This window comes from Silene latifolia, chromosome 5 (assembly GCF_048544455.1).
Source record: "Silene latifolia isolate original U9 population chromosome 5, ASM4854445v1, whole genome shotgun sequence".
NCBI classification, from domain to species: domain Eukaryota; kingdom Viridiplantae; phylum Streptophyta; class Magnoliopsida; order Caryophyllales; family Caryophyllaceae; genus Silene; species Silene latifolia.
In genome coordinates, this window is record NC_133530.1 from 6,573,527 (window position 1) to 6,594,882 (window position 21,356).

Sequence of the window (21,356 nt, forward strand, 5' to 3'; positions counted from 1 at the left end):
TACCCCACCAAAAATTAATCTAAGTCAGAAAATGATTTTTTTTTTCAAATAAAAAAAAAAAAAAAAATTTCCGGACGAAAAACATTTTCGTCCAGACCAAGGTCCGGACAAAGAAAATTTTCGTCCGGACCATGGTCCGACAAAAATATTTTTCGTCGGACCAGTCCAGACGGAAAATATTTTCGTCGGACCAGTCCAGACGAAAAATATTTTCGTCCGGAATTTTTTTTTTTTTTTTTTTAAAAAAAAAAAAATTTAAAAAAAAAAAATTTTTTTTTTTCCGGACGTAAATATTTTTCGTCTGGACCTGGGTCTGGACGAAAAATATTTTTGTCTGGACGAAAAATTTCTTCATCCAGGCCCTTTTTCAACAATTTTTTTTTTTAAAAAAATTATTAATTTCGCTCTTAAATTAGTTTTGGGTGCGTGGATCGATAATCGCTAATTAAAATAAGTTTCAATAAATTAAAAAATTAAAATAAAATGAACTATCCCCGAACGGGGTTTATTAGTAATTATTAATTATTTTTTTACGAAAACAAAACAAGACGGAAAAAATATAAGGGGGAGTGTGAGGGAGGGGTAGTTTCGGAAGTTCATTAAAATTGTCGACGATAATTAGTAAATTGTCGACGACTTTTAGCCGGCAGGATATTGGATATGGACTTCAAAATTTTGAATATGGATCGGGTTTGGGTATGAATCGGTGATCCATTAAGTAAGTGGATCGGGTGTGGATCTCGCAAAACCCGATCCAACCCGATCCATTGGCATCCCTAAACACAAGTACTACTATACAACCTGTTATACATGAGCATTGTACAACCATAACAAATCTAACCAAGCTTATGTTATTTTTTTTCGAGCTTTTATAATTTTCGATTTATATTTAAATTTTTCGATGTCAAAATTAAAATCTAATTGAATTTATATATACTATTCATGAATTTCATTATAATTTTGTAAGACCAGTATTTTTGTAAAGAAGCTCAAATTCTTTCAAATAAAGCTCGAATAATTCATTATAAAACTCAGATTTTTTTTCTATACAACCAATACAACTGGTTATATAGTCTACTATATTGTAATTTTGTAGGGAAAGTAATATATTGAATCTTGTAAATATTTACATGTAAGGGTTTTTTTGTCAAAAACTACCTTACATTTAGGGGTCTTTGTAAAATAACTACCTTACTTTATTTTTTTGTCAAATGCTAGTACTTTTTATATTTTTGATTTGTATTTTTAGTACCTATTCTAACTTTCCGGCCAAAAAAGTCAAATCTCAGGCATTGACTTAGTCCACACGTGAGAGCTTATGTGTTTATTTTATATTTTCACCTTTTAACCCTAATCAACCCCTTTCTCTTCCACCCTTTCACTGCCTCCTCTATCTTTCAAGTATAAACCTTTGTTAATCATTCATCAACTCCTTGCATTTGTCTTGATCATCATCATCATCCATGTTCTTAGCTACTCGAGTTTACTTCTAACATCTGACATGTATTAATTTTTAAGAAAAACCCTACTTTTAACAGTAAGTAATTTGTGCTTCTTCATCTCCTTTTTCAATATCTCCAAGTCTTTATAAGTGGCATTGTACTTGAATTCAAGTCTTCACAATTTCTCCTCGAAAGCTTTTCAATCTTGAAGAGAAGAAGGGAAAATGAAATAGGAGGGAGAAAAAGAAAAGTAAAAAAGAGGAGAAATAGGAGGTAGAAAAGCACACGAAGGAGGTATATAAAGAAAACAAGAACATAAACATATAAGCTATCATGTGTGAACTTAAGTCAATGCCTGAGTATTGACTTTTTTTGGCCGGAAAGTCAGAATAGGTACTAAAAATACAAATCAAAAATACAAAAGGTAGCAATTGACAAAAAAAAAATAAAGTAAGGTAGTTATTTTACAAAGACCCCTAAATGTAAGGTAGTTTTTGACAAAAAAAAACCCTAAAAATTATGCCCATTTATAACTCATTATACCTATACTATATGCTACAAAAGTACAAATACTTAGCCCAATTTAGGAAATATTTTTTAGGCGGAAAAAATAGGAGTTTCACCTATTCATTTAGTAAATAGAGAATTTTAACTTCATTCAAATCTAAAACTTTTTCCCGTAAAAAAAATAGTTGATGTAATTGAGAATGAAAATAACCAATGGATATCCATTTTCCTTACTTCATCCAGTGGATATGGATATAAATACCGATATACATTGAAGAAAATCAATAGCCATATGAATGAATGAAAATTTAACTTTCCCTTTGTTAAATATATATATGTATAGGTTCAGGCTGTTTATCTCATTCATATCCCGCTCATTGTCAACCCTATTCAATTTCGATATTCTAAATGGTCTTTGCCGTGAATCAATCTCTTTGCATATTGAAGTTTATATTACTTAAACATCTATCTATACAACTATAAGAGAAAAAAAAAATCATCAAAACCCAAATTCTAAATTTTTTCTATTTTAAATTTTCTATACAAACATAACAAAAAAAATAACAACCAAAATTAGTTCAAGTGTTTTATTACCATGATGAATGTCCAGTTGTCTTAGAACTTTGTATAGAATTAGGAAAATATAATAACGTTATTATTAAAGACGCTCCTTTTCTAACCAAATTTGGAAACAAATCCAATGAAAATCTATAAACTAATTCGAAAATAAATTAAAACAACAGAAAAATTACCAAAACTAAAATTTGAGTACTTGACAGTCAAGCTAATTAACTAACCGTTTAAGACAGTTGTTTCCTAATCAACTTACTAGTTTCACTTTCTGTCTGTCTTATATAAGTATATAATCTCATACCAACATTGTTAAATCGAAGTTTTTGCTTAAATAGGGTTGGAACTCAAACTATTTAACAAACTAGGGCGGGTTTCAAACTATTTACGAAAAATGGGTCCACGTCATCATTTCTTAATTTTTCTTTTTTTTTTCTTCTGAAAATTAGAACTAGTCGCTGTCCCGGACAGCGACATGTTGCTCTCATATTCAGGTTCTTGTCAAGCTTCCTTCGTCGTCTCCGTTCTCCTTACTCCGACCACCAAATGTTGAGATACGATTACCATTATCTTCTTCTCACTTCCCTTATTGTATTCACATTGTTGATTTGAGTTATTAGCTCCATGTTTTGCGCTAAAAACGACCCGCAATATCGCCGTTCACTAACAATTTTGCTTTTTCGCAACAATCCGCAAATATGAGAACTATACAGAAAATTGGCCTCATATAGAAAATGTTCAACCACAGATCATTTCAGCTAAATTATCGAAGTATTGCTTGTATCATTTACTTCATTGCTCAACTTTCGACGAAAGTTTCCGAAGAAATGAATCCCTCTCATCAATCCCGCATCATAGACATTGATGGTACTACTCCTACCAATGGAGACGTTCGAAACACATTGTTACCCGCAAATTCATTCTCCATTGAGCCACAAACTCTAACTGACATGATAATGGAGAAAACCTTGAATCATTGACTTGTCATGGTGGTGGTAACTTCAGTTCAGCCAAAGCATACAAATGTCATTGCTGGAAAACTGCTCACCAAACTAATCAGCACCCATCAATGTCATTGCTCAAAATATCTAGATTGATTTTATTCATTATAAGGTAAATCAATAGTGAGCATAAAACATTCAGCCATTTTGGTTTTGGTTTCGCAGCTATCCTTTTACACGAGTTATTAATTTAATACGTATACATGGTTTCGCAGCGAATTTGTTAGTGAACGGCGATATTGCGGGTCGTTTTTTGCGCAAACCATGGAGCTAATAACTCAAGAAACGATGTGAATACAATAAGGGAAGTACGAAGAAGAGAATGATAGTCGTATTTCATCATTTGGTAGTTGGAGTAAGGAGAACGGACACGACGAAGGTAGCTTGTCAAGAACCCGAATATTAGAGCAACATGTCGCTGTTCTGGACAGCGACTAGTTCTAATTTTCAGAAGAAAAAAAATTAAAATTAAGAAATGATGACTTGGACCCATTTTTCGTAAATAGTTTGAAATCCGCCCCATTTTGTTAAATAGTTTGGGTTTTAACCCCATTTAAGCAAAAACTTCTGTTAAATCATCATTGTTATTACAATTCTCTTGCATTAGTTTAATACAATTCTGTTGAGTTCCTTCACAAATTTTCATTTTCACATATTGATCTAAGTTACGGAGTACATTATTTGGAATCGAATCGAGATTAAAAATATGGGTGAAGAGATAGTTGTAGAAGATTATATGTTGCAGGAAATTGATACATGGAAGTATTATTTAAGCAAGGATGAATTCGAAGATACGATGCTGAATTTTGAAGATCACAAACCCAAATATATTACCGTTGCAAAACCCACTGAATTTGTCACAATTAAGAGAAGGGTTTTGGATGGTACGTCGTGTTCGAGTTCAGTCTGCGAAGAAAGTCCTGATCTTTGTAAAAAGAAGCAGATTTCAGCGTTACATGCTATTGATGAGTATTATGATCGTCGTGGTTTGAAAAGAAAACTCGGGTTTGCTGGACTTGCTAATAATGAGGATCGTAGACAGTGTTCGAGAAAAGAGACAGCAGTGATTGAAGATTGGGGTAATTTGAATATACTTGCGGAAGCTTGCTGTTCTGTTGCTGCTGTTAAACCATTTATTATAAAACTGAAGATAATTCCGCCTGCTGCTGTTAAACCGGTTGAAAGACTGAAGGCGATTTCCCCTGCTTATGCTGAAATTCGCTCTGAAATTGCGAAAGTATCATCAAGAAAAACCGTAAAAGTCAAGAAGACTGGCAACGCTGGCAAGACGAAGAAAGGCAGTGATGATAACAGAAACTTTGATGTGCCGGTAGTTACGGAACTGCCACCGGAGTACCTTGAGAAAATAAAGAAGTTGAATGGTAGGAATATTCAGCGGATTGAGGAGAAACCATTGACGGCTTCAGATGTTAGACCGAATTTGTGCAGATTACTACTAAATCAAAAGAATTTGGTTGTTAAGCCTAAATTCTTGACAGATGACGAAGAAAAGAAAATAGCGATGAAGGATGAATATATAAATGCAAAGCTGATCGAGCCGATGGGTTGTTATCAGGAAATCAAAGTGAACAAGTGGCATATGAATCATAATTCTTACAATACCTTGTTGAAGCCATGGAAGGAATTGGCTGCTTGTAATGGCTTTGGTGTGAATGATGTGGTTCAAGTTTGGAGTTTTCGGTTTGATGATGATAAAGTGCCTGATCAACTCGGAATTGCTATTGTTCGCATATTTATTGCCCCAAGGGAGAGTAGTACTAGTGGTAGTAGCAGTGATGGTAATGGTAGCAGTAGTTTGTGCTCGTCTTAGCAGTTCGTCTGCTCAGGGTTTACTGGTTTAATGTTATACAGTTTCTGTTATTAATTGAGATATATGTAATGTAAGTCGTCTCCAAGATTTTGGGAGCCACAAGAGTTCCAAATTAATTAAATACAAAATTTTAGTCAGATTATCTACTTTTTCTAACGAATTTCTTAAGTAATTACTGCAAAATTTTACTCACACTAGTATGCTCTGTCTAGAAAGAATCTGAAAGTGTAGAAAACATGGATTTGCTGTACAAAGGAAATGTCCTAAATCATTAGTTGCTTACATTTTGATAGGATAGCTCATTTGAATTGGGTGTATTTGTCAGCACTATATCAGTCGTTTTTACATTCGAGTTTGATAAACTGATCAATTATACTCTCACTAATCTTTGGTGTTTTGTTTTTGCGTCATTCAAAACATGGATAACATAGTAGTCCGTAATTAGAATGACATTCTTAGTTATTTTGCATCCCATACAAATAAATAGTGCGATACTAATGAATTTCCATATGAATTAAGGTAGTATATGAGGTATGAACTTAATTGAATAGAGTTGAACTAAATTAAACGGAGCTTACTTGAGCTAAATTGAACTCGTTTGAGATGAAATTAAGCAACGAATTATGACTCTCATTTCAATGTCCAATTGCCCCATATATATATATATATATATATATATATATATATATATATTGACAGCAAATTGCCCCATATATAATGTGATTAAACCATTGGATAATCCTTCAAATTCATAATCTTAGTGTCAATGGAACGAATTAGTAGACAGATTGAAAATATATGACAATAAAGTTGTTTTAGGATACTCTATAAGAAATCATAATGGTAAAGTTATTTTGTTGGGAGCAAAAATGTGTAGATCTAATAGTATTCTTGTTCCGGAAGCTCTCGCTTTAAAAGAAGACATTTTAGCACCTAAATACTTGGTAATTTCAAAGTTAATTGTAGAAGGCGATAATTTATGTGTTATTATCAAGGATGTGAAATTAGACCTTCAATTTTCGATAAAGTGATAATTAAACATTACTTTCGTGAAGCCAACAAAGTTGCTGACTTTATGGCTTCTATTGGACATTCATGTTCAACTCTTTCGATGTGGTAATACCAATAATTTGTATTGGGAAGAGGGGTAGTACCAATAATTTGTGATCGAGTATTATCAAAGCGCTCGTCTAGACCTACCCATTAGAAAGTCACGTATTCGTTTCTTTTCACGGCGAGCATCAATGATAGATGCTCAATCGCAAGCACTTAGATTGCACGAGCAAGAGGGAAGAGGATCAAAGTCGAGTAGCTCGTCCCACAGGCTTGTAAGACGACCATATTAATAGTAGGACATCAACGACTCAGTAGGGACTTGTCGACATGCCATTAATTCCGTTTGTAGACGATAAATACGCGCATCATTACTTTGACATAAACGATTTTGAATATCTACCCATACCTGTTTTGCCTCGGGACAGAGCGAAATTGATTTGCGTATTCAGGGGCGATGGAATTGAATATCCATGCGGTGACTAACGCATTAGTAGACCTCCAGGATTTATAGGTGGCTGCGGGATTGGCGGGTTTGTTAATGGTTCCATCTATGTATCCAAGTTTGTCTTTCGCAAGAAGACCAAAAGTGAAAGCACGAGACCATTCATCGTAGTAGTTTCCGTTAAACGAAACTTGTGTAATGTTCGCTTTCGGATTTTCGACATGAAGAAGAGAATAAGATTGTGATTTGGTTGGATCGATGAGTTGATTATCAGTATTGTTCGTCATTGAAAGGATCGATTTTCGAAAGAAACAGAGAAGAAGAAGAAGAAAGGAGGCAGAGAAGCGTTTGATTGAGAATTATATTGACCTAGCAAATGATACCATATTAGAATCGATGTATGCTTATAATGCTGAGGCTATATATCGAATAATCAGTTGTGTATATACAAAGTTATAGTAAGCTATTTATACAAAGAATGAGATACGATATTTACGAAAACAAAATATTCTAAGAGGAAAACAGGGAAGACAATTATACATTGCCTTATGAGAAATATAGAGCCAACGGCTCTTTTTGGCTTGTGGAGGCTAACGGCTAGCTATTATTTATGCTTCATAAGCCCAATAAAATCTTTTCCACAGTAGTGGGTGGTTCGTGATTTCATAGATCTAGCCCACAAAAAATGTACTAAAAACGAGTTGATTTTGTTACACACTTATCGGTATCTTAAATATTAATTGAGAGTAAATGGCAAGTGAAGCTAGAATCGACGAAATCAGGGTGAGTCTCGCTGGGGAAAGCCAAAGCCCATTCCAAGAAGATATTCTTGTCTTAACTAGTTCAATCATATACTTGAAAAGAGCCGTCTTTGTAAACCCGATTAATAAACCCGAATGTCTTTCCTAAAACATTTCCTTTTCAAAAAATCAAGAATCCCCTTTATCAAGAAAATAAGGCGCGATTTTTTTTGGTGAGAGTGTTCGAAAAAAAATGTCTGCACTTAGTTTTCTAGGAGGCAGGCGAAATTTTACCGACGACGATAAAGCAGTTTTCTACAGGGGAGTTCGATTCGCTCCTAGCGACAGGGAGATGGTAGCATACGTGGAGTGTAAACGATCATTTCCCGATAATGTTCTTCCTTTCGTAACTTTTACGACGACAATCGGCGAGATTGGTCCGAATGAGGTTAAAGGTAATCGCATGTTCTAATACTTAGTAATTGATAATAATCACATTGAATTAGTTGAATTACGATGATTAATGTAAATCTATAAAATATAATTAAAAGGTTACCCTAAAATGACTAATAAACGCCACGTAGACAAAGTCACGTAGGATCCAAAATGCCACGTAAATCTATAAAATATAATTAAAAGGCTACCCTAAAATGACTAATAAACGCCACGTAGACAAAGCCACGTAGGATCCAAAAAAGCCACGTAAATCTATAAAATATAATTAAAAGGCTACCCTAAAATGACTAATAAACGCCACATAGACAAAGTCACGTAGGATCCAAAATGCCACGTAAATTTATAAAATATAATTAAAAGGCTACCCTAAAATGACTAATAAACGCCACGTAGACAAAGCCACGTAGGATCCAAAAATGCCACGTAAATGTGAGCATCAAAACTCATTGCCACGTAATTGTCTTATTTTATAGATTTAATTCATTTTTCTATAAATTAATTTAATTTATGTAACCCTTACAAATTTACATCAAAATTTTATAATTTATAATCAATATTGACATTTTAATTGAACTTTTGTAATAAAAACATGTTAACAAATGTCATAATTTATAATTAAAATTGACATATTAATTGAAATTTGGTAATAAAACATGTTAATAAATAAAACTTTTCATATTACTTAATATACACCCACCATTTTTATTAACACTTTTTCCTATTTAATTCATTTTTTTAATTAAACATTATAATAAATTGATTAAAACTCTTCACAATACTTAACACCTACCAAATTAATTAAAATTTCTTCCTATCTAATTAATTTTTGTCATATAATATGTTAATAAATTGATTAGATTTCTTTATACTACTTAACACCCATAATTTTCATTAACATTTTCCCTTATTTAATCCACCTCTTGAGTTGCTCAGCAATCAATTATCTAATTTAATAATCCCACAAAATAAATTAAAAATAAAATTAAAATATGGGAGTCTATGGTTGTGTGATGGCTATAAAACCAGTATGAGGATTATACATCTGATGTACTACCTCCAATTCTATAGTTTCTGAGCATCATAATAAAGTTTTTGAGTTTTGTTTTAAAGTTTTTGAGTTTCACTATATATGAAGTTTCTGAGTTTATTCAATTAAACATTAAGCTCTAAAAAATTATAATAAAACTCAAAAACATTACATATAAGTTTAGTTAAATTTGAGTTTTGATAGAAAAAATATTAAAATTTAACTTATAAACTTTATTATGCTCAAAAAAATACACATATACTCAAAAACAAATAAAGTTTGAGGTAATAAGCTCAAAAAAATATATATATGCTCAAAAAAACAAAAAAGTTGGAGGTAGTACATCCGATGTATGTTCCTTTTTCTCCTATAAAACCTATAATACTTATGATAGTTTTTATTCAATTAGTATATTATACAACCAGTTGTATACAGTTGTATGGTGTAGAATCCGAGGTGTGTACTAAAATTTTCGAGTTTTGTTAAAAAGAATCCGAGCTATGCTTTAAAGTTTTTGAACTCACACACTTAAACATAAAAAAAAATAAACTCTTACAAAACTCAAAAAAATTGCACATAAACTCGGATTAATGTATAGGGTTGTACAATGCTTATTATACAACTGGTTGTATAGTAGTATTTGTGGTTTTTATTCACAATATTTATTTAAAATTTGTTGCTCATTTGCCTACGAGTTTCTTACTTGTGGATTATAGAGAGTATATTGAGTATTATTATTGAGTATTGTTGTTGTTGTTGTTGTTATGTCCAATAAAGTATATTTTAATTTGTTATGTTATTGGTTTTATAAATCCTTTGATTTATATTTAAATTCATGTTTTCCATGAATGAAAATATAACCAACGGATATCCATTTTGCTTATTTCATCGGATGGATATGGTTGAAGAAAAAAATCTACCTAGTATAAAAGTTAGGTTTTTCTTTTGATTCCTATTGGTTCCTTATATTTAGTAGTGGTGGGGCCTACGAATTTTTGGGGAATTAATTACTCTCTCTCCACAATTTAGGGTCTCATCAACTATGAAAACTTACAGTAATCAATACAATACAAAATAATTCAAAATATTAAAAAATAATAAATTACAAAAAATAAGAAAAATACTACAAATATTGAAACTATTGGGAAAAAAATGGGAAAATTGTAGCTACGTAAAAATCGCAACAGATATATTCTAAAAAAAATAGAAGACGACATCAAATAATAAAACCCAAAATAATTATAAATGAGTAAATTTTTTGGAAATTAATTCTGACAAATAACTAAAATAATACTTAGTTTAAAACATTTTAAAAAAAAATAATAATTAAAAAAGAATGAAAAGTCGTTTAAACAAACTCACTACGATTTACAAGAATATTTGAGGAAAAAAAATTAAGGATGCCTTGAATGCTAATAAAAGAAAATGACCTACAAAATTAAAGAGGAGAAAGACAAAAATAATTTTGTGAGCAAATAAGGAGATGGATATATAATAAAATAACTAAAAATAATCGAGAAGAAAAATAAGAAGGGTATATTCTAAAAAAAGGTATGCAAAACTTTATATTAAATTGAAAGATGTAAATGAAAATTAACCGTTATAAAATGGCTAATGATCGAAAGGCATGAAATTAATGTACCGCGTTATCACTTATCAATGGTGGTGGCTTTTAATTTTTATACAAAAATACCAGGAGGGAGTGATATGAGGGAGATGACTAGATGAGGTATTATTGTTTGGGAGAGAGAGGGGTTATGTTAGTGTAGGAGGCGAAAGTTTAGGGTTAGTTAGTATTAGGAGAATAGAAGAGGTTGGGGACTTGGAGTCATATTGGAGTTTTAATGGAATAATGGGTTAGTTTGATGAGTTGTTTTTGGCTCATCCAATTTTGTTTAGATTTGGGCTCATATTTTGTTATTGGATATTAAGATTAAGACGGGTTTATCAAAACACAAATTATAGAATAACAAGGGGTAGTAAGACGGGTTTATCAAAACACATATTAGATAACACAAATTATCAATGGGACTGTCTTACGGTGTGCGACCGTCTCATGCAATCAATCAATACATATATATAAAGCAGGAACTTTTCGAGCGATATTAGAGAGTCCAACTTTTTTAGAAATCCTAACAAGAGTAAATTTCGAAAAAAGCTAAATAAATAAAATTATCCTAATAAAAGTAGATTTCTTAGTATTTAAAACAAATTTTAATAAATTATCCTAATATAAGTAGATCAAATATATTTTGATAAGATTATCCTAATATAAGTAGATTAAAATTATCAAATAGATAATAGAAATTCATAATAGTTCAAGTTCTCACATTTACTTTCCCCACTTATGGTCTCATATATTTTTAGTTTGTATTCTCGCATTAAAATTCAAGAAGTTGGCGAATAAAAGATGAATTTATTTATTAAAGTGTTATGCTAAGATGATGTAGTGTAATCTTATGTAATTACATGAAGTATAAAATACGATTTCATCAAAATGTAATCATTAAATAATCATTGAAGTGTGTGTATATAAATCATAAACATAAATGCCTTCATATACATTCAAGTTATCAATACATAAAACATTTCATAAACTTTTCGAGCGATATTAGAGAGTCCAACTTTTTTAAAAATCCTAACAAGAGTAAATTTCGAAAAAAGCTAAATAAATAAAATTATCTTAATAAAAGTAGATTTCTTAGTATTTAAAACAAATTTTAATAAATTATCCTAATATAAGTAGATCAAATATATTTTGATAAAATTATCCTAATATAAGTAGATTAAAATTATCAAATAGATAATAGAAATTCATAATAGTTCAAGTTCTCACATTTACTTTCCCCACTTATGGTCTCATACATTTTTAGTTTGTATTCTCGCATTAAAATTCAAGAAGTTGGCGAATAAAAGATGAAATTATTTATTAAAGTGTTATGCTAAGATGATGTAGTGTAATTTTATGTAATTACATGAAGTATAAATTACGATTTCATCAAAATGTAATCACTAAATAATCATTGAAGTGTGTATAGAAATCATAAACATAAATGCCTTCATATACATTCAAGTTATCAATACATAAAACATTTCACTAATGTATATATGTTACCATTTTTGTTTAACTAATTTACTTTCTATAAGAATGTGGAGATCATTAGATGGAGGAATGAAACCGAGAAAAACTGAAGTAGAATTTGGGGGTTTAAACAACTCAAAGCTTTTGTGTAACAATGAAACAACTCAAGTGTTATTCATATGATGAATTGATGGTCGGTTCTAGACTCACGCATTAGTAGTATTACTTAATTTCATCTACTACAAAATTTCATATATACCACCAGCATATATCCAAGTAATCTAACTATTAAGAAATAGTAGGTACTACATACTCAAAATACACTATGTAACTAATTATATGGTATATTAATGTCAATACACCTTATTCATATACTATATCTCAGATTTCATTATAAAAATTAACTGAAACCTAAAAAACGAGCTTAAAAGATAACTGAAAATTCGGAATCGATCAGTTAACCGATTAAATAAAAACTCCTTTTTAAACTAACCGAAAGATAGCTTTTTTTGATAATATGACATAAAAGGACATAGTAAGTACTCCATATTTAATATTATAAATTGAAGTATTAAAAAAATAGGTAGCTTATTTCTCACATCTTCGCTTATTATGGTAAATAATTTATCCACAAAATACTTACAACAAGAAAAAAAATGAAATTTTGTTCAGATAAATTTAAACTTATTTTTTTCGAAACAGGGCCTAAATATGATATTTTTAATTTCATGATCTCTTGACCTTAATAATACCAAATTAATTTCTTTTTGATATTTTTTTTGCCCTTGTTTACTTACTTTTGAACCTATTGTTAGGAGTTAATCTCATGTTCCATTTTTAATTTTATAAACTTGATTAATAAAATAAATAGCTATTGGTTCAGAATAAATATTAGCAATGAGACATTGTACCACAAAGTACGTATATATCATAATCATGAGAAATAGAATAAATAAGCAATCGGTTCAAAATAAATAGCGTTCCATATAAGAAAATTGTTAACTCTACAATAAGAAAAAAAAAAACAACTTTGATCAAAAGGAAAATCTATCACACTTGTCCAATTATATCTCTTTTGTCTTAGATGCAGCGAATATAAATAAAGTTTCAGACTCAAACTGAATTTTAAATCATGTCAACCATGGGTGTTAGCTAGACATGGGTAAATAAAATATCAGAAATATTTGAAAACTGTAAAATAAGCGAGAATATAACATTTATATATAGAATGAACTATTTTAAGATCTACAAAAGTTGATCTATGGTTTTGAAAATGTTTACTTGTAACAACTAAGGGCATGTAATTTTTCTAATTAATATTGGTATGAGAAAGCCTACATTCGTCCTGACCCTTCGCCCGTATAACATCCTTGCTTTTAAGAGTCGTTTTTTTTCCTATTATTCGAGACTTGGTAGAGTATTTTAGTCCCGTTAAACTTTGGAGCAAAATTCATTATCTTTTAGTCTCCGTTATTAAGGATTCATTTTGGTGAACTCCGCCATGTTGACATAAAGAGATTTTTTTATTAAATTAAAAACCAGTTGTGCTTGCGACAATGAAAAAGCAAAGTACATATTATAACTAAATCACTTGATGTTATAAGTACTATTGAATGCAAAAATTTTACGGTAAAAGCACTAATAATTCATCAATCAACTATACCAACTATGAATTTTTTTCATTAATGATTCAACATAGTTAAACTTTTTTGTTAACTTAAGAATATATTTTTACAGCTAATCCTAATAGGAGCCTCGTGCATCGCACGAACTTTCCAACTAGTAACTACTGAAAAGAAATTATTATTATTATTATCTTATGTCACTAACATTATTATCCGATACGCTTTCACCTAACTATTGAAATTTGAAATTATCTAATATGGAACATGTATGTGTATTAACTGTATTACGTTTAATTATATTTGTATTAATTAATATAACATATTTCGTATATTATAATCTTAAAACCGTGCATTTTTTGCACGGACATAAAACTAGTTAAATTAAATAAATAAGTATGTGAATGGATGAAAACTTGTTAAATAGATATGGATAGATTCAACCCATTCATATCTTGTCCATGGTTATCCCAGGTTAATTTCGACATACTAAATTTCTTTCCTACAGAATGATCTTTTTGCATATTGAAGTTTAATACTCCCTCCTATCCACTCTTTTCTTCCCTATTTCCTAAAACGGATTATTCAGGTTTTCTTCCCCTTTCCTTTTTGAGAAAGTTTTTATTAATATTATACTCTTACCTCTCTCCACTCATCAAACCTCACCCTGTCCTTTACTAATATTTAATTCTAATTATTCCTACCTCTCTCCAATAACCAAACCTCACTCATCTCCTTTATTAATATTTAATCCTAATTATTCATACCTCTCTCCAATTACCAAATCCCACTCATATTTTTATCAATATTATACTCTCCACCCTTAATCTCCGTGCCCACTTCAAAGAGGAACAAAAGAGTGGATAGGAGGGAGTATTATTTAGACATTTATATACAATTGTAAGAAAAAGTAATTTCACAATTTCTTTTATTTTAAATTTTCAATTACAACAAAACAAAACAACCAAAATTAATTCAAGTATAATAATTTATACTACCATAGTGAATGTCGGTATAAGTATAAGAACATTGTATAGAATTAGGAAAGTCTAATAACACCATTAACCAAATTAGGAAACAAAATCTCGAGAAAATCTATAAACTAAACTCAAAATTAATTAATTAATTAAAACAACAGAAAAATTACCAAAATACAAATTTGAGTACTTGAGAGTCAAGCTAATTAACCGTTGAAGACAGTTGTTTCCTAATCAACTTAGTAGTTTCACTTTCTGTCTGTCTTATATAAGTATATATAATCTGATACCAACATTGTTAATTCATTGTTTATAATTCTCTTGCATTAGTTTAATACAATTCTCTTGAGTTCCTTCACAATTTTCACATATTATTGATATAATTAGTTACGGAGTGCATACATTATTCCGAATCGAATCGAAATTATAAATATGGGTGAAGAGATAGTTGTAGAAGATTATATGTTGCAGGAAATTGATACATGGAAGTATTATTTAAGCAAGGATGAATTCGAAGATACGATGCTGAATTTTGAAGATCACAAACCCAAATATATTACCGTTGCAAAACCCACTGAATTTGTCACAATTAAGAGAAGGGTTTTTGATGGTACGTCGTGTTCGAGTTCAGCCTGCGAAGAAAGTCCTGATCTTTGTAAAAAGAAGCAGCTTTCAGCGTTACATGCTATTGATGAGTATTATGATCGTCGTGGCTTGAAAAGAAAACTCGGGTTTGCTGGACCTGCTAATAATGATGGGGATCCTCGTTGTTTAAAAAGAAAAATCGGGTTTCCTGGACTTGGTAATGATGAGGATGTTCGACAGTGTTCGAGAAAAGAGACTGTGGTTGAAGATTGGGGTAATTTGAATATACTTGCGGATGCTTGCTGTTCTGTTGCTGCTGTTAAACCAGTTATTATAAGACTGAAGATAATTCCGCCTGCTGTTAAACCAGTTGAAAGACTGAAGGCGATTTCTGCTGCTGAAATTGCGAAAGTAACATCAAGAAAAACCGTAAAAGTCAAGAAGACTGGCAACGCTGGGAAGACGAAGAAAGGTAGTGATGATAACAGAAACTTTGATGTGCCGGTAGTTACGGAACTGCCACCGGAGTACCTTGAGAAAATAAAGAAGTTGAATGGTAGGAATATTCAGCGGATTGAGGAGAAACCATTGACGGCTTCAGATGTTAGACCGAATTTGTGCAGATTACTACTAAATCAAAAGAATCTGGTTGTTAAGCCTAAATTCTTGACAGATGACGAAGAAAAGAAAATAGCGATGAAGGATGAATATATAAATGCAAAGCTGATCGAGCCGACGGGTTGTTATCAGGAAATCAAAGTGAACAAGTGGCATATGAATCATAATTCTTACAATACCTTGTTGAAGCCATGGAAGGAATTGGCTGCTAGTAATGGCTTTGGTGAGAATGATGTGGTTCAAGTTTGGAGTTTTCGGTTTGATGATGATAAAGTGCGTAATCAACTCGGAATTGCTATTGTTCGCATATTTACTGCCCCAAGGGAGAGCGATACTAGTGGTAGTAGCGGTGATGGTAATGGTAGCAGTAGTTTGTCCTCGTCTTAGCAGTTCGTCTGCTCAGGGTTTACAGGTTTAATGTTATACAGTTTCTGTTATTAATTGAGATATATGTAATGTAAGCCGTCTCCGAGATTTTGGGAGCCAAAACGGTTCCAAACTAATTAAATACAAAATTAGTCACACTATGTCTTGCTAGAAAGAAGCTGAAAGTGTAGAAAACATGGATTAATGTTATACAGTTTCTATTATTAATTGAGATTAATTGTTCCCAAGTAATTAATGCAAAATTTTACTCATTATCTCCTTATTTTTGCGAATTGCTTCATATTTTGCACTTTTTTCCTTATTATTTACCTTCATGCAGTTTCTGTTTTGGTATAAACTCGCGAGTTAATAATTTACAAACTAGTAGCACTTCATAGTGATTATTAGCTAGGTGAAATTGTAAAAATGGCACGGTAAAGATGTCGATCAATGACATTCTAAATGCAACTTAAAGTCTGAGTTATCTGGAGACAGTCTCCTTACAAAGAGCCTATAGGCAATGAGGTAATGTTGTCGACTTGTCGTATTATCTCATCAGAAGAGTTTAAAAGATGTGATATAATAGTACAGGATTTTCCTTGGATGAATTACATAAATTCCCATCAACAGTTGTAAAAGCGACAATCGACAGTAACATGAATTAAGGCTTAACATTATCTCTGATAAACACTTCAACTTGAGAGACATCACCAGTTAGGGCAGAGGCTTCAGCAAGGGTTACTTTGTTGTGGCACTGTGTGAATGTAAATGGCTTTCCAGTAACACCAATTGTGTATTCACTTGTTATATCAGCATCTGATACTCCTGTCCTCGATGCCCGCAACTTGTCACTGTGTTCACACACAGTGTTATAAACCTCAATCATAGGAAATTACTTGAAATCTACAGAAAAATACTACATATATACTGTTTAAAATAGTAAGAGATCAAAATAAGAACGACAATGCGAAAGAATTTTCACCTCCAACAAAAGAAGGGTGAACTGGATCAAATTATATGATATATTGATATGTACTAGTAAAAGGTTTCTAAAATTCTAATGCAATTTGAATCTATATGAATTTGCCATTTTCACTTGAGCCGAAGAATTCAGGTGTTTTTCTGGGCTTAGAATCTGAGTTGGGTTGATATATGGAATGGGTGTATTGTGAGTGAGGGTTACTGAAGTAATCTTACTGCTTTTCTTGAAAAATGGAAGAAAGGAAATGGGAGGATTAAAAAAACAGAGGAAGTATATGATAAAATGTAGCAAAATGACTCCCAAACTGTGTTTTTTCTATATTGTGGAGTAACAGCCGCTTGACACAATTTTCAGTACGAATCATATTACAACAGTATTTCAGCGTTTTCAAAACATGGGAAAAATCATGTATATCCGACTCCCTTGCCATACCAAACGGCATTGGAATTATGTTGTTGTTTGGCTGATCTTTTAATTTTTAAGATAAACAGACTAGCACGTAACAAGTAAGCAAGTTTTTACTTGCCCTTTCTATAGCAAGTGAAGAAAAAAAAAAGTTAAACACATTAACAAAAGACTCACATTTCTTTCTCCAGTTGCTTACGGATGAACTCCGATGAATGTGCAGTCACTTTTTCAGTTTTGTTGCAGACTATCTGTACAGGAATTTTCCTCTTTACAGTGCTTGCTTTAGTCAGAATATCATACAAGTACCTTTCATAACAAAATGAAAAAAGTCAGCAGTGAATTGTCACAGTAACAATTACTCCGTACAAAAACAGGAGGGATTAGAAATTACTCAGCAGCTGCACGACAATTGGGCAAGAATTCCAACGCGTCAACTACGAAAACAAGGCCTGCAGCTTGAGTCAAATACTCATCTAGCTTGGGTCGCAGGCGTGCGTGACCAGGAACATCCACCAAGTGGACAGGTTTGACCTTCTGCCAGATAACAAAGCATAATACAGTCACATCTTCATTGCACAAATTATAATTTAGTATCGGTTTACTACGGTTGTCGGTTGAGAGTATTTATCTAGTAATATTGAATGAAACTTTTGATGAGATCAAGTCTCTAGAACTTCTGATGTGAAGTCCAGCAGCAACTTCTGAATTATAAAAATGTCTTTAAAACAGGAATGTGTCTGTAAATGAATGATCATCTCAAGAATAAGCTGCGTTTCAAAGTAGTACCTTCCCAGTCTCAGAATTCAGCACAAAGGTACCTTCATTTGGATCCATTGATGTCACAGTTCCTTGATGTGTGGAACCATCACGAAGCTGACAAACAAGAGAAAGCAAAGTTGCCAATCAGCAAAATCTTCACAGTAACCAGCAAGGCAAACTACAAATGCTGTAATGTGAACAGTGATGGTATTACAGTATAAGAAAAGAGAAGGATTACCTTACCTGATAAAAAAGAACAGTCTTTCCGCTTCCAGTCAGTCCAGCAAGCACAATTGTGTTCGATTTCTTACGCTTGAATAAACGAACTGCCACAAGTAAAGATAAAAACTAATTGGTTTACTTTTCTGACTACTAGCACACAACGATATCAAAATGCAGTGAAAATGAAGTCAGACAAGTAACTTTAAACACTCCATTCCTCGTCTAAAGGTATTACATGCACACAAAAGGCATAAGATGTGAGTACATATTCGACAAGCTCGTAGACATTTTCGAAACAGTTTTAACTCCTTTCGGTTTCAATCATCATGTTAATGTGTTTGTCTTCAGACAGATTCCATTCTGTATTTTTAGTAGTTTTTACATAGCTTTCTCGGGACCCCCCCAACCAAAGGTTTTGTTTCCTTCCTCTGTTATTGCCTATTCTCATTCCCCTGCTCTTCTTAAACTAGAACTTGAACCTATTCAAACCTCCTGCAGAAATTACCTTTAAACTCATCTCAAGGGCTCATAACCTTCATATTTTTATAGTTAACACTGTTAGATAGACATGATAACAACATAGAAGGTGCCAAAGTACGATTACACCAGATCATAAGAGTTATGCTGAAGGTTTTTTTCTGAAAGGATCAGACTTGTATTACTCTTTTGCAAAAGCAATTGCAAGTGCAAATTGTACAATGATAAGAAAGAAATTAATAAATGTATGTACTAATCTCTTATTCTATTTACAATGAAGCCAACAAATCACTAATCTTTGACTTTGAAACATAATGGGATAAAGCAATACTCCGTGTATCTTACCAAAATGTCTCAGCATTTCATATATAGTAAAGAACAAACCGATCAATCCAATTTTCGACGCAATTCTAACTAAGGTCATTCGGAAAAAAATGTGAGCATGTTTTCTAAGGTTGCATATATTAGACACCCTTACCAGTTACCATGCCATGTAACTTTTTGTTGTTTCATGTAAAATTCGCCTGCTTTTATTTTCATCCTAGTTTCCTAAGGTCACGGCTTTTTTAGATGTTTGCAAGTTGTAACACAGGTGCGGAACATATACAGAATACATAAATATTGAGTATATACACAGTGACAAAACAACAATAAAAAGAGCTTACTAATCAATGAAATCAGTATTGTTAGAACCAGAACTGCAGCAGCAGCATACAATTGAGCATCTGGCGTCTCTTTAATAAGTTGTTGTGCTTGAACTGATACTTCCAGCGCTTTTATCTTCGCCATCTCAAACCCCTCAAGCGTTTTAATCTTGGCCACCTCAAGCCCCTTTTGAATTTCGGCATTCCATTGCTCCATATTTTCCATTCTTGAATCTTACTCAACTGTCCAATGATTTAAACACTAAAACTTTCATCATTCATTTCAAAACACTAGAGAAAGTACTCCATAGCAAATAGGGGTAATCCCTTTCATTTCCTTTCTGTTCCCTTTCCTAATCCCTTTCCCTTACCCTTTGACGAACCAAACGCCCCCTAAATGTCTAAATACCATCAAAACACGGTCCATATTAAGGGATTCAATTATATTTTACCAACACTTCAAAAGTACAAAAAATACGTGCCATATGATCGAGATCAATTTCAACTATCAACTTCCAACTTTCATTTCAGCTAAAGAAAATACCATCACAACACAGTTCATACATCATAGTAACCTTCAAATTCAACAAAGGTAAAAGTCAATTAAACAGCTTTTTCCCTCGTATTATTCATCTTTCTCTTCAATTAAATCGCTCATGAATGGCAGAGGGAAAGCAGAGGGTTTTATTCCATAGAAATATGCAATGGTCGAAAGTTTCAAATTTTGAGTATAAGGTGTAAATTTCCTTATGTTCCTAACAAATTACAAATCAACTAATCACCAAACAACCTATCCCAAAATACATTTCATATAACGTCAAATGAGCCACAAGGATAGTACAATATCGGGAAGAGGGATTCAAAACCCAGGACCTACTATATCCACAGTACCTCCGTCTTAAACACTAGGCTAAAACATCTTCAATATCGCAAAATACATTAAACTCGCAATCGCCATCTAACTATTTCAACTCCATCCCTACAAAATCACATATTCACATATATATATATCATACCTAATTATTACAAAATAATTTCATTTAATTAGCCAATCAACTTCTCATATAATAATTTAGGTAAAATATCACCTAAAAACAAGATTTAAACTCAATTTTCAACATCAACAACAATAACAAAAGGCATAATCTAAGATTATACTAACTAATCAATAAAATTTTCCAAAATTTGAAGAAATTGTGAAATTTTCACTCCATTTCTACTGCGAGCAAAATCAAATTCGTTCGCACATGAGTATATCAGATTACAGGGCGGACAGATTGGGCAAAATACAAAAATAACAAACCCTAATTGACAGTATAACGGAAAATTGAATTGAAATGAATTGCAAGAAAATTACATTAAAATCAATTGCAGGAGGAGGAGGGAGAAATCGAGAATCGCTGAAAATGGTTGTTGTACGAGTGTAACTTGTCTCTCAGTTGCTTCAGTTGATTGTGTGTACAACTGTACATTAGTAGTACAACTTTGAAATACGGGCTTTGTTTCATGTGTATGCATTTATTTGAACATGTGTGTGTGACC

At 32.0% G+C, this 21,356-nt stretch overlaps 1 protein-coding gene across 3 annotated transcripts in view; it reads right to left on the minus strand.

Annotated features, from left to right (window-relative positions):
* LOC141656537 (uncharacterized) overlaps nucleotides 1-21,311 on the minus strand; it is a 31,478-nt gene extending 10,167 nt beyond the window's left edge. The window contains exons 1-7 of one of the 3 annotated variants that reach the window (XM_074463474.1): nucleotides 21,172-21,308; nucleotides 19,836-20,057; nucleotides 18,715-18,797; nucleotides 18,499-18,585; nucleotides 18,104-18,246; nucleotides 17,887-18,018; nucleotides 16,750-17,173 (exon numbers count right to left, since the gene is read on the minus strand). In XM_074463474.1, coding sequence (XP_074319575.1) covers nucleotides 16,984-17,173; nucleotides 17,887-18,018; nucleotides 18,104-18,246; nucleotides 18,499-18,585; nucleotides 18,715-18,797; nucleotides 19,836-20,040 — 840 coding nt within the window. In that variant the 5' untranslated portion in view covers nucleotides 20,041-20,057; nucleotides 21,172-21,308 and the 3' untranslated portion in view covers nucleotides 16,750-16,983. Of the gene's footprint in view, nucleotides 1-16,749; nucleotides 17,174-17,886; nucleotides 18,019-18,103; nucleotides 18,247-18,498; nucleotides 18,586-18,714; nucleotides 18,798-19,835; nucleotides 20,077-21,171 lie in introns of those variants that run through there. The other 2 variants (XM_074463475.1, XM_074463476.1) reach the window with 2 other exon arrangements.
* Nucleotides 21,312-21,356: the final 45 nt, after the last annotated feature.